This window comes from Anopheles cruzii, chromosome 2, assembly GCF_943734635.1.
Source record: "Anopheles cruzii chromosome 2, idAnoCruzAS_RS32_06, whole genome shotgun sequence".
In the NCBI taxonomy this organism is placed as follows: Eukaryota; Metazoa; Arthropoda; class Insecta; order Diptera; family Culicidae; genus Anopheles; species Anopheles cruzii.
The window spans coordinates 50619784-50633563 of record NC_069144.1 but is presented as its reverse complement, the minus strand read 5'-3'; the positions used below and the strand labels follow the sequence as shown (position 1 = coordinate 50633563).

Here is a 13780-nt window from a genome sequence, read left to right as displayed (position 1 = left end):
AAATGACTTTAATGCAGGATGAATTTACGTTGTCGAGGAACTTTTTCAAGGAAATGTAGATTTTATGAATTATTGATTTATTTATTTTGTTTTGCATTTCCAATAGGACATTTAAGTATTTGGGCAATAAAAACATTATACTGAAATTGAAGTAGATATTTCCTGTTTCTATTGTGTATTTAATATGGAAATTAACATAATCAGTATAGCTGATCCACAAACCAGTAACACAAAAGTACCCTTGAAAACAGATAATACGTGGAATTGGTACAAACCACAGAATGTATATTTGGCTGTATGCCAGACACAGCTGGAAAGTGAAGAGCAAGCGGTGGTATCATTTCTTCGACAATCCCTCCCAGCGATCCGGAACGCACAAAAAGTACCTTTGAATCGGAAACGAAAGCAATTAACTCTTGATTCGGGTTTACGCGTCCACCGTCCCAGCCTTACCTTTCCATGGCTCCGATAAACCGAGTTTTGTACGCCTTCGGAGAAACCACCGTTGGCAGCTTCCCATGTCCGCCCATAAGTCCCGATTGTTTGATCATCGATTCAAATTTTTTATCGAGCGTGTACGTTCGTATGTAATCTACGGGTGCAATTGTTCCGGATTGTAAAATGGGATAATGAAGAGTCAAAAAAAACCGATCTACACTCACCGATAATACCAATCACGAGATTCTTCTGTGTCCTGTCGAGCCCAACCAGCAGTGAATAGTCCATTACTTCGTTTTGCATCAGAAAACATGCATCTCGCGTTATTGCTTCCTTTAGCACCGATTTACTGTGGGACAAAATGTACAGCGGATTCGTCCAAGACACTGGAATAAAGAGACAGTGTGTCAAAAGACATAATCCCGCCATCGTAGCTGTAAAAGGTAGCCTACTTTGAATGAAGTTTTCATCCATCAACACACACTCGCTGCCAGTCTGACTACTAGGATCCACGAGCCTGTTGCGATCAGAGCCCTTTAGGTCATACTTTTCGTTGATTTCTTTTCCGCAGAACAGATTTTCCATCACCAGCACGGCACTCTCGACCGTCGTGTTACTGTGGGAGCAATACAATGGAAACGGTGAATGATTTCGGTGCGACAAATCCGAGCCCATACCCCGCTTCGCACGAATGGCTTACTCTTTCCGTTTGATGGATATTTTGAACACGCCGAAAATTTTGGCCAAAAGCGTAATTTGCTTTAAGCTAATGCACCGCTGAAGATACTCGAAGTAATTTGGTGCAAAGTTTTCGAAAATCGTTAGATCGTTGCGCGACATCTCCTTCAGCACGAACCGATCGTCGACCGTTTTGCTAAACTTGGATCCACTCTTGCCACCGCGAGCCTCCCACCGCACGCTCTTGCTGAGGGATCGGGCAAACATCTTGCGTAGGATCATATCGTTCGATTCCGCGTCCTGTGCGTCCAACGATGCAGCAGTACCATTGGATGAGGAGGATACATGCGGCTCCAAGGTTGTTGCAGTACCAGCGGCCCGCTGACTGTTACCCGACGACACTACCGGACGCTTCAGAATCTGACACCGCATAAGATCAAACTCTTTGGCGAAATAAATTTTGCACACAAAATTACAATTCGCGTCCTGCAATAAGGAAGAAACAGTTAATCACCAAGTTGATCTGCATACCGTAAAGTTATGCATACCTGAAAGTGAATCTCACTGTGGGCGGAATTTTTATGCTTCTTATCCGATTCAGCTTTTACGTGACCAGCGGCCGTCGCTTCGTCTGCCTCGTTTGAACTGCAATTTCGGTAAATTGTTCATATGGTTCAGTATGTTGTACTTTGCGACCAATTTTCTTGCACTCACCTAACGGACTGAGATTTGCGCTTAAGGTTGGGGCTATTGTCTACCACACCCACCGTGGACACTCCACCACTGCCTCCGCTGTTCATGGTTTCCAACATTTTCCGGTACTCTTGCGACATAAGGCTGTACGCGATGCACGAACCCAGATCCATATCGTTAACCACTATCGGGAACAGACCCGCTTTCAAGCAGTGATGCTCGTGCGCAGGCAGCGGAGAGCTTAGAATGTGCGAATAGTCGTTCGTTGACAGGAACTGACTCAGCAATGTTTTGACCGTTTTCTTTTCATTCATACTATCTCTTCCCGCCGGCTTTTCATCACCAACGTTGCCCGCTTTTTCATCCTCTTGGTTCGCTTCGATGCCGAGAGCATGCTGTTCGGGGTCACCCTTGCCATCGGCTGATTGCTCTTCGCTAGGAACATCTTCCGGATTGGGCACGAGCGTCATATCGTCACCTGCAGCAGGGTTTTCGTTGGAATGTGCTGTGACGGAATCTTCCGTAGCGATCGTACCGTTATCGATCGCCACCGTACTGCTAGCACTGTCTGTGGCCGCTGGTTTGGAGGCAGCTCCCTTTGCTTGTGTGATAATTTCGTGCAACTTCGGTTCCCACTCTTCGATCGCTTCGGCCATCGTGTGTTTAAGCAACACGATCGCATCATCGATCAGTTCCACCGAAATTACTTCCTCAGTCATCAGCTTCTGCACCTTCTCGATCCGCTGCTTGAAGGCAACCTGATCTTGATTCGCTTTTTTCTTCAGCTTCGCGAACGTGTCAGTATCGACGGACAATTCCGCTAGCTTTTCCAAAATCTTCGCGTACACATCGTATCCCATTACAGCAAGCCCTTTCATTTCCTCCGTCCGTTGTTCGGTGATCGTACGGTTGTTGGAACCGCTAGCAGCTGCCACCACAGCGAGCACAATCGACATCGCTGGCAGCACTGGCTCCCATACATCGATGGCCGTATAGCGAAAGATCGCCACAATGCCCTGGTAGGAAAAGTTTTGCTCAAAATCACGATGCAACGAATGACGACAAACCATCGCTCCGTCCGTGTCCGAATCTTCCGAAAGCCCCTCACAGTTTCGCTTCTTGTACGCGTGGCCGTGGAAACGTAGCTCAAGAAACTTGGCAAACGAGTAGCACCACGTATCGTGCGACATCGGGGCAGGTTTCGAATACTCGTTGCAAATGGCACACTTGGAGGAGATTAGTATCGTGCCGGTGTCCATTTTGGCCAGATCCTCCGCCAGCTTTACCTGAATGCATCCGCCGGAATGGACGTACCGTCGAACGTGGTCCATCATTGGCAGTTCGCACGACTTGCATATGTACGAACTTTGGAAGCAGTACTGCTCGAGAAACAGGCCGAGCATGATATCGTTTTGGCCATAAAATTGCATGTCCAAGTAAGAGGGCGGTGCGCAGAACGTGGACGGTACGGTTTCGTTGTAATTGAAGCTGCAAAATAGCACTGGCAAACGCTGATGGTTTTCAATGTCCAGCGCGTCGCGGTACACGAGCTCTTCGATCGGTCGTTGGGCAATGATCGTTGATCGGCTACTCACTGAAAGCAAAACACACAAATATTGAACAGTAACCATCCAAAGGGGTTACGATCGCGAGTTCTTTATCGACACTTACTCATTGCCACCTTCGGATAACGACCACCAGTGGCACAGAAGCTGGCCAGTATGGTTTGTATCTCTTTGCTTTCCACCGAAGAAGTCATCTTGTGAGTCACGAATGGGTGAGGAGGAAGCAGCTGCTTATCTTTCTCGTCCTGTGCTACCGTTGCTCCACCGCTTTCGTTGGGTAACGAAGGGTACCGATCGCTCACCGTGCTCGATGCACCTTCGGCCAGCTGGTGAGAGAAGAAGAGCTCATCGGGAAAGTAGCACCGTAGAGCACACTTTCGGCCACTGTCCGTTTCCAGGTACGGAAGGGGAAACCCAACGAACGGACTGAGTGATAGGATCGTTGAACTAAGTGCTGCTCGAAACCGATTATCGTTCGGTGTTTCGACGGCCAATTCGAACGAAGTGTCATCCTCGTTGGCGTCTTCGGCCGGATCCAAAACTCCAGCCCGCAGTGGATCACTCCAATCACCCACATTTTCGCGCGTCGTCAGCTTTGCTATGGTCTCTGATGTTCCGCACAATCGCGCGTCACCAGTAATGGAAGTGTTTTCTTTTGCCATTCCGGTCGTGCGTTTGTCAAATGTTCCTTCGCTCGACTGAGCAGCTTCCGGTGCATCGGACGGGCTCGATTCCTTTGAATCGAATATGCTAGAACGCGGTGTCGGAGGCATCGCATACACATCGCAGAGATAAGACATCTCAAACCGCCAGTTGTGGCGCGCCAGCAGCAGCAAGGAAGCGATTTTCTTGATCTTGGCCAACTCGCTACGTTTTGCGCCCCGCAATAGCACACAACAACCACGGGGGCTGTGCTGCTTTTCGAGGCACATTAGTGTTTTCGAAGAACCTACGGATAGTCAGACTGTCAGAAGAAGCGACCGGTGCCCGTAAGCCTTTACGATTGCACTCACCTTGATCATCGCAGAACGTTTGGATGCGGAACCGATCGCATACACCGAGCTTCGGTTGCCCAACGTTCGAGTCGATGCAGCTGATAATGTCGCAATCGAGAAAACGTGCAATACGCTCCAGCACACAGAGTTTGACGTCGAGCACCAACGTAATACCGCTATTGCGTAGCAAATCCTGCGCGATGCCCGCCACGTTCTTGTGCACCAGCACAATGTTCGGCCCGAGACTGATGATCTTCGAAACCTTGTTCCGCAGATAGCCCCGTTCCTGCAGCATCAGCGTGTCGAAGCTCACAAACTTCCCTTCCACCCGCTGGTAAGCGATGGCGCACTGCAACAGCAGTATGCGCGGTTTGTCCACCTTCTGTGGCATGTCCTTGTGTGCAACGTTCTTCGAAAATACCACTCCGCCCAGTATTTGCGATTCGTTTCGCTCCCCTCCCGGCACCTTCTTGAAGTACACGTAGTTCCGGATGTCCATCGCATCGGTTCCGTAAGCCGCATCTAAGCGCAACGTGTTCGCGACTCGTGCCACGATCGGGATCAGGGTTTTGGCCCACGATGGGTCCAGATTTGCAGCACGAAGCAGCTGATTGACGAGTAGTTCTTCGTGTTCGCAGAACACCTGCAGCAGCGCTTTCGCTCCAGTCGATATTCGATACGAACTGTCCATAGCGGAGTCGGTCAGATTGCCCGCATTGAGCGTGGTGCCACTGCCACCAAACTCACCACCGCTCGCACCAACCCTGGCACCGTCCTCACTGTCCACCGACAGCTGGTCATCGTTGCCGGAACGCATCAACACTGAACTGGACTTAAAGTTCAGCTCCAAATGGTACCCGGTGCTGGCAGATGAAGCTGGAATACTAACACCGGGACGATCTTGTAAAACGGCCAGCTTGTACACCGTATCTTCGCTAAACTCGATCGTCACTCCGCCCAATTCGTCTGCATCCTCCGCCGATCCTCCGCTGCCGCCTTGGTCCGTCTGCTGCAATCTTTGCAGATGTTCGGCAAGATCACGACGATCCTCTTCCGAGATCTCCAATGAATCTTCTTCCGCCGGCGAAGAAGCCCCAATCGCGATCAAAAATCCCGCGTCAATCATGGCGTTCAGTATCGCAACGGCTTGCATACTGTTGGACGACTTTTGTTTGCTGAACAGAAAGTCTATCAGATCGTGACCCCGATTGTACAGTGGCAATAAGCGGCACATCTCATCGTACAACGTTTTCAGAGAGTTGGATTGTTGCAAAATCGACTTCCGGTCAGCGGACGAGATGCCCGATCCGGCGCTGGTCGCAAACCGTTCCTCCTGATAGCCGACCGATATCTTGCGCTGGCCGCGTCTGCTAGAGACGGTTGGCGACGAACTTGCATCAGCGGCTGCTGGCTGCAAGCTGGACAGCTTCTGTGACAGATCATCCTGCAGGGCTTTCAAATCAGGCTTCAGATCGGCCGCAATGTTGGACGACTTCAGATACGTCAGCACATCCTTTGAGCAGTAGTTACACACCCGCAGATCGTCCGAGCAGTTAATGATTTTCCCGGTAACCACCTGATTGCAGCATTTGGTGCAGAAGATCTGACCGCACAGGCGACAGTGATGTTTGCGGCGAAAGGTGGAAAACTTTACCGAACAATCGTAGCAAGCGATCGAGGTCGAGTCCGGCATCCAAAATTTGGGCAGCTCCGTGTTCTTATAGCTTCGTGTGGTCTGCAAGAAGGGGAAAGCTTTGAATACCTTGACCCCGAAAGATACAACATTATATTTTACCGTCGATTTTTGTGAAACTAGATTACTTAGCCGCCGTAGTACGTTAGATGAGGAGCGTTCTTCACCGGGCAAAGGCACAACTGATGAAGTGGACCCGCGCAGGCTATACGAATCCGCTAGCGGAGCTTTCGTTGCGGTAGTACGAGTACCGGAACTTTCCGTTCGACTTTCAGTTTTCGGCACCGGCCGTGAACTGGTTTGTAAAGATTCATCCTGCCCACTGACCGGTTCCTCCGGCAGAACGGCTGCTGCCCGATTGGCAGGCTCGTTCGTGATGCTTCTAGTGTTAGTGAGCTTGCTAACTAACTTTGTAAAAATAGTTTCTTGCTCGTCCTCAAAATTACGTGCAAATTCCGTCAGCACCGTGGGAGAATGCAAGTGTCGATTCATGGTGCGGTACTATTGTTCTAATTCCATTTGCTATTTCTAACGCTTATTATAAAAAGAAACTTTCCGTTAGGTGTAAAAAGTGTTCGTTGACGATCGCACACTAGACACCAGGAAAGTTCACTTGTTCAGTTACGGCCAGATCCGGGGCCAGCGAAGCCAGTGCCAGATCGGTCCATTTCTGTTCCTGCTCTTTCAAAGTCATGTGCGAATCACCATTGTCCGCCTCCGGATCGGGCAACTTATCGGAAGGCACTAGAATGTGGTCGAAGGGGAGCTCGTCTGCGATCCACTCGTTGTCCACCAAATCGATCAAACGACCATGGGAGGGGGGCTGCAAATCGCAACAAAGACATTATAGATTTGTATATCCACCGTACAACCAGACCAAGCGTACCTCACTATCCATTAGGAGTTTGGCAAGAATAACATTCACCGAATACAAGCGAATTTACTGAGCAACTACACCGATTTAGAAACGGTTATAAAACTATTACTTTGCGAAAACTGATAAAGTTTCCGTTCTGTTTACCACCGCTGAGAGGTTTTTTTACTTGTGCTCACTTCTTCAATGACGATCATCGCCGCGTAAACATATCTGTCAAAGCGAACAAACCAAGGTATGTACTGAATTGAATCATTTTTTGATGTTTGAAAAGACTCTGCTATTAAACTTGAACACTAACTTTATAATCCAGCTGTTAATAACTCGTAATGTGCACCATTGGTTACAAGTTCAAGATTAGTTTTGATTAATTTAAATACAAATTAAGATAAATGGGATCAATCTTACACACCCAAGCTCTTATGTACCTTGGCAATGATTTGTTGTGACAGCGAACCGGTTTATTTTGATTTATTCTAACTCGGATTTTTTTGCGCTTACCGCGAACATGATTTTCAAACGTTGCGCAAGTTTTAGCTGTAAACTGACCAAAATAAAAAAATACAATGCAGTCTATAAGAGGTATACCTTAAAAAGGGTTCAAGAAATTAAAAGAGCTACCAATGTGGTGTAATGAATCGATTTCAGGTATTTTTCTACCAAGCAACCAATTGTTCTGGGTATTGAAACCAGCTGCGACGATACGGCAGCGGCAATAGTATCCGGCGATGGTAAAGTCTTAGGAGAATTTGTCAACTCCCAGCAAAACTGCCACTTGCGGTGCGTATATTGGCTTCATATTGGTGTTCGTTTTATTGTCTTACCTATAACCGTTTCATAAACAGATTTGGAGGAATCATACCGCCAGTGGCGCAAGACATCCATCGCGCAAATATAGAAAACGTTGTGCAGCAAACATTTCACCTGGCAGGCATATCGCCAGAAAATGTAGACGCTGTGGCTGTGACAAATCGCCCGGGTTTGTAGATTATCACCGTGTATGAGATCACTTGCTTATTATCATTATAGGATTTTACATGTACTTTTAGGACTTCCCCTTAGCCTTATTATTGGCTTGCGCTACGCAAAACATATTGCACGGACGTACGACAAACCGATCATGCCTATCCACCACATGCAAGCCCATGCGTTGATGGCACGAATGAATGCCACCATTTCATTCCCTTTCTTGTGCCTGCTAGTCAGTGGTGGCCATTCTTTGCTGGTATTCGTTGAAAGTACACATCGATTCCGACTGCTGGGTGAAACTCTCGACGATGCTCCCGGCGAAGCTATGGATAAAATCGCACGGCGGCTGAAACTTCGAAATATTGCCGAGTACGCACAACTTTCGGGCGGCCGAGCCATTGAACTGGCTGCCCTAGCTTCCGACAGTGATTCTTCCGCTTACGATTTTCCTTTACCACTCTCCAAATATCGCGACTGTCAGTTTAGCTTTGCTGGTCTGAAAAATACAGCTACCAGGCACATTCTGGAACAAGAATCTGTTCTGAGTAAGTAATTGTTTGGCCTGTTTTGTAGAGTAAATAATGATTGACGTACCCTTGATTCTTTTAAGACCTTGGTCCCGATGCTCTACTGCCGGATTATGAAGCGTTTTGTGCTTCATTTTTAAAAGGAGTGACACGGCACATGCTCCACCGAACGCAGCGGGCGATTGAATATTGTGAGCGACACAACTTTTACGCAAACACGGATCAGCAAAGAAGTCTGGTGATTTCGGGCGGTGTTGCCTGCAACGACGTCATTTTCAATGCTATAAGTGCAATGGCCAAACAGTTCGGTTATGGTTCTTACCGTCCCAAAAAAAAACACTGTACTGACAATGGAACCATGATTGCTTGGAATGGCGTGGAGAAACTGCTTGCTGGCGATACAAAAGATTTGACTAAAGACTATGGTTTAGTAGACATCAGTGGGAAGTGTGTGATAGGAGATAGCATAATTGATGATGTTAAACGAGCCAACATGGCCTGCAAATGGGCAAAAGTAGTCATGTTTCCCAAACACGATCCTATTTCATAGTGGCTAAATTAACGTAAATAAACATAAGTATAAATTTTAACCGGGTGATAATACGACTTGCATCGACTACCCCAAAGGAAGCATTGATTTATGTTGGCCGCCCATGAGGAGCTTTAAGTGGTATCCCAACTCATCTAGATTAAAAAAGGAAAACGCCGCACTTGACAACGAATGCTGGTAACATAAAGCAGAACAAATGATAAAGAGGAGGCACAAAAAAGACAAAAGCTTCCCCGGTTCTTCTGCATTGGAAATTGTGTATGCTGTGATGGGCACCAATACCCTGACGTTGTCACCCCTTTTGCGCTGTACCACACACACGGCGCCGCTGGTAGTGGTGCCGGCGGCCAGCAGTAAGAAAAAGTTTCCTTCGATCGATTCCCACAAACCAGTATCGCCCGTACGATCAAACAGGTGTAGTCAGTGATCATCGTCGCCGTGACTAAAGCACATGACGTGTGCGTCCCGTGTGAAGAATACGAAAACTTGTGCGTGCGTGAATCGTGAAATCTAGCCGCAAAAAGAACGGGAGATTGTGAGGAGTTTTCATTCGTCGTGCCGCGATCGCGCTACCTCCCCGTGGTTCGCAATTATGATCGTCGGCGAGAGCGTCGGTATCTGTGGCCGCGACGGGCTCGACTCGCTTTTGCGCACCGCGTAAGAGGCGATCGCGTTGCGCGGCGGACGGCGGAGCGCGGTCCAAACTAAATGTGCTACGTATGCAGTTTCTCGAGCATTTGTGTATTATCCGGTGCGTTCGAAGCGGAGCACGGAAAGGCGTACGGGGCCCAGTGGAGAAAATACAAAACACGAGAAAGGTAGTGGAAGTGCGGGTGTGATTTTTTTCCCTCTCTCGACACTATCATTTATCGCCCATCAGCGACAGCATTCTTGGAAAAGTTGGAACCCAGTTTCCGGTCCGGTGTGACATGTCTTGCATGTGAGTTGGTGTGCTTTTTATCCCATAAATTGTCTCCTAATATTTTTTTTAAGTTGATTTTGCTCACTGGACACGACACTTGAAACCCCCTCGGTGATTGGAGAGGAGAGTGGCGACCAGTGTGGATCAGCAGTGGCGATCTTCCGTTCTGTTGTTCTACGCAGCCAGAAGAGTGGAATGAAATCCTTGTTCTTTTCCTTGACTGGTTCCTCAAGAGCCAAAACAAGTGACGTGACAAATTCTTGTATAATCTGCCTCTCCGCAACACCTATACTATCGCACGCTGGCCATCTTAACGGGTGCTGAAACGGTATGCACGGGGCGAGCCCTAGGTTTGTGTGTGCCTTTAGTCAAGGGAACTTGACTGCGGGGCGAGAGACTTCCAAGATCCCGTCGGCACTGCTCGCCCTCCCACCGGGCTCGCCGTTTTTCTCTCGCTCTCGCCACCCGCTTATCTATCCAGACGCCGCACCGATCGTCGATCTTTCTCTCCGCTGCTTGACATGTATACACGGCGGCGGCGCACACACACACGGAGCATGGTGAGATGAGAGAAGAAACTGCGAGCGCACGAAGCACACGGCGAAGAAACGCGGCACTCCCATGGCCGCGCGCGCGGCACACAAGTTTCCCTTCCAAAGGCCTCGAAGAAACCGCGCCACGAATAAACACACATAAACAGAATGGAATTCCATTGAAGAAATTGTTTCGTGTCTTGTGCCACTTTTGCGCCACCGCGCGCCAGCACGACGGAGTTTGATTTTTGTGCCGTGTGCGCGGTGCGGTTGCCGCGGCTGGCTGGAATGTTGCTGCCCACCCGATCACTCCCAAACCCCAAAAAACCGAAAACATGCTTTTTGACGACGCCGATGAGTGCGGCGCAAAAGCCATCGTTTGGGTTACGATATCCTTTTCCTTTTGTTCGTTATAAAACGGCTGTGGGCCCATTGGGTAAGGCCACCCGAGCGAGTTTGTGACACAAAACCCTTTCGGGCCAAATGCACGAATGCGGTCACTGTTCGAACCGACGACACGCGCCTCGCACGCCTAGCCCTAGTATGCGTGCGCCACCCCAGCCAATCCCTTCGATCGGATTCGCTCGCTGATTGCTTCATCGCGCACCACATTCATTAGACTTGCGCGATGGTGTCAGCGACGAACGCGGCGATGGCGGCGGCGATTGGCAACGACGACGACCGAGGTGCGCACACCCAAGATTGGTGTCAGGCACGCAAATCTAGCCAGGTCTAGAATCACTCGTATGTGCCGAGCCGAACCCGGCTCGGGTACAGGTTGGAGTTTGGCAATCGTTTCCAGTTTAAGCTGTTAGTGACATAAATTACGATGTCATAAATTAAATCCTCGCTTGATTGGGACGCGGAATGGAATGTGGTGTGTTGGCCACAGTGAAACAATTTCTTAACCGCCAGCGTCTTTAGACCCAGTCTTTCTAGCACTCAATATTGAATATTTATTGAACAACGAATTGTATAAGAATGTCCAAATGACTCTCTCATAAACCACTCCCAGTCAGGGACAGGTTTTCATATAAAACATATGCCTGTAGTCCTTGAAACTGTTTGTGTGTATCGAATACGACCCAGGGCCGCATTAGAGAGCCGACCGTTTGGTGAGTGTCAATCGTGCTCCGTAATGGTTTCAGCCAACATATAGACCTGCCTGCCCTCCATTTGGGACGTTCATCGGACAAGTGTCGAACGAATCACTTCATCCATTTCGGGAGGACTTTCTTTCCCACAAAAGATCAATATGCAAATACCGACCCCTACGCGCGCGCGTTTGAGTGTGGACGTCCCGAGCCGTATGAAACCCCCGGCGTGATACGTGTTGACCTAGACCGTGGCGAAAGTCCCACCTTGCCGGGCGGCAGCGACTATACACGTTCGTGCATACATTTAAAACAGGAATTTTCTCCCGTACGACAAACCGGAAACATCGTGACACCAAACCACCGACCGACTCGCGGACCGCCAGATATCTGCGTACGTGGGTCAGTCAGCAAACTGTGCACAATTTATCATTGCCACCGATAAACAACGGAAGACCTGAGCATTCGTTGTACAACACACTGACCGAGAAAGAGAGAGAGTACACGAGCAAATAAAACTCATCCTCGGTTTTCGGTTTTGCTTCAGGGCGATCCGAAAGATCCTCCCTGCCGCCCGTTCGAGCCCCGTATACCCCATTGCCGTTCCATTCCGGCGACCCTTTTTTCCCGATTTTAGAAATCGGCCGTCCTCCGACATTTTCGGGCTCGCGGGAACCGCGGGAACGCGGTTGTGCGCATCTGTATGCAAATGAAAACAAACGTGACCGTGTGGACACTTTCTCTTTGTGCGTGACACACCCGACTAGCGACGAGAGGATCGAAATCCGTTCGATTCGACACACACCGGGCACCGGGAGTCGGTTCCGCGATGAGCCGCCGCGGCGGTGGCCTTTCATTCGGACCACTCTCGCGCACGCCCAGTCGTGCGTCACGGCCAAGGCTTTAATTGGAATGGACGGTCGGATGGAATGTTATGCATTTTTCTGTTTTCTGTTACAGAATGCTCCGCGGCCGCGTGTGCGTGTGTGTACGGTACGGTACGGTTGGAAGATGTTTTATTTTTTCGGAAACAGTACAATTTATATTTTTTCCGTCCGGTCCGTACGTTCCGCCCTTGAACCTGCGGCAGCCTTAGCGGCAGCGCACAGGGCGGCACTATTTGTTGGCCACCGAAACACGGCCAAAACAGAGCTCTTTACCGTTTTATTGTTTAGCTCTTCCGCGGTCGCCATACGTGGGCTAGCCAAAGCCACCGACAAAAAATGGTGCGCCGGTGGCATTCAGGCGCCTTTCATTGTGGCCACACGTGACACTGGAAATCTCGCAAAAAAACGATCGAAACGGGTAACATTAGTGTGCTTTAGTTGCGATGCTTTTTATTAGATGCTGGTTCCCGTCGCCCTATCCTAGCATATGTGGTTGTGTGATCGATTAGATAAATTTTCGTATCTGAAAATATTCTTTTTTGTCATTTTTGTCTTGAAAATTTTTCAAAACAAAAAAGAACAAACAATACTCTATGTGCCAAATTAAGACTGAAAAAATGGACGATAAGATGAGTGTTGGCTTCTATTTTTGAATTGAGCACAAGGCCCTTCAGTAAACGATACGGTTAGTGCTATTTTACACGAAATATCACAGGCATCCATTATGTAACAATATCACCAAACAATGTTCAGCGGAACCGTTAAGCTTTTTTTTCTCATTCGTCATCCGTGAGACAAAGATGACAAAATGTACACCACAAATTTATTCACTGAATGGCGGCTATTTTCTTAATTTTACGGCCGCCTTAAAAATGCCTTGATTTACACGACGACTCCCGATGCACTGCGTTTAGTGAGCGAAGCTGGCAGAAATGTAAACAGTTAGATAATGCTTGACTCCAAACCAGATAACAATCACGGCTGCGGTGCGAGATTGGTGCAATCTATCAAACGTTTAATTCAATTAGCGATAATAAGGTTGCGAATCAATTGAATGGAATTAAGCATAAAAACAATACAAAACCGGACGCCAAACGGATGAATCGTGTTCGCCCAGCAGCCATCGTAACGCGGTTGCGGTGTTTCCGGCCTTCCGGCGCCCGAAATTGATTGTGGCCCTGTGAGTTCAGCATTTCAACCAAAACGATCCCTCCTTTCGGACCCCCGAAAATCCGACGAATGGTTTCCGATCGCACCGATCTAGAGCGCACCTGCACACGTTTCATCCCGCGGCAGATTAGCTTTCCGCCGACTGGCTGAGCTGGCCACCGACAACGGCGCTGGTCCGCGGTGATTTGTTTC

At 48.8% G+C, this 13780-nt stretch overlaps 3 protein-coding genes across 3 annotated transcripts; 1 reads left to right on the top strand and 2 right to left on the bottom strand.

Annotated features, from left to right (window-relative positions):
* Positions 1-126: 126 nt before the first annotated feature.
* On the bottom strand, positions 127-6554 carry LOC128269459 (putative 1-phosphatidylinositol 3-phosphate 5-kinase). The gene is made up of 10 exons (XM_053006925.1): positions 6165-6554; positions 4388-6104; positions 3475-4323; positions 1831-3403; positions 1665-1761; positions 1139-1602; positions 891-1054; positions 663-824; positions 454-592; positions 127-386 (listed from the first exon to the last, which is right to left on the bottom strand). The coding sequence occupies exons 1-10, from the start codon at positions 6552-6554 to the stop codon at positions 338-340; spliced, it is 5604 nt and encodes a 1867-aa protein (XP_052862885.1). The 3' UTR covers positions 127-337.
* Positions 6555-6654: 100 nt separating this feature from the next.
* LOC128268349 (anaphase-promoting complex subunit 13) lies at positions 6655-7059 on the bottom strand. Its single transcript, XM_053005405.1, has 2 exons — positions 6949-7059; positions 6655-6885 (listed from the first exon to the last, which is right to left on the bottom strand). The coding sequence occupies exons 1-2, from the start codon at positions 6958-6960 to the stop codon at positions 6655-6657; spliced, it is 243 nt and encodes an 80-aa protein (XP_052861365.1). The 5' UTR covers positions 6961-7059.
* A 385-nt stretch (positions 7060-7444) lies between these two features.
* Positions 7445-8982, top strand: LOC128266903 (probable tRNA N6-adenosine threonylcarbamoyltransferase, mitochondrial). The gene is made up of 5 exons (XM_053003692.1): positions 7445-7518; positions 7585-7716; positions 7782-7915; positions 7986-8450; positions 8516-8982. Exons 1-5 carry the CDS (start codon positions 7445-7447, stop codon positions 8980-8982), a joined length of 1272 nt encoding a protein of 423 aa, XP_052859652.1.
* Positions 8983-13780: the final 4798 nt, after the last annotated feature.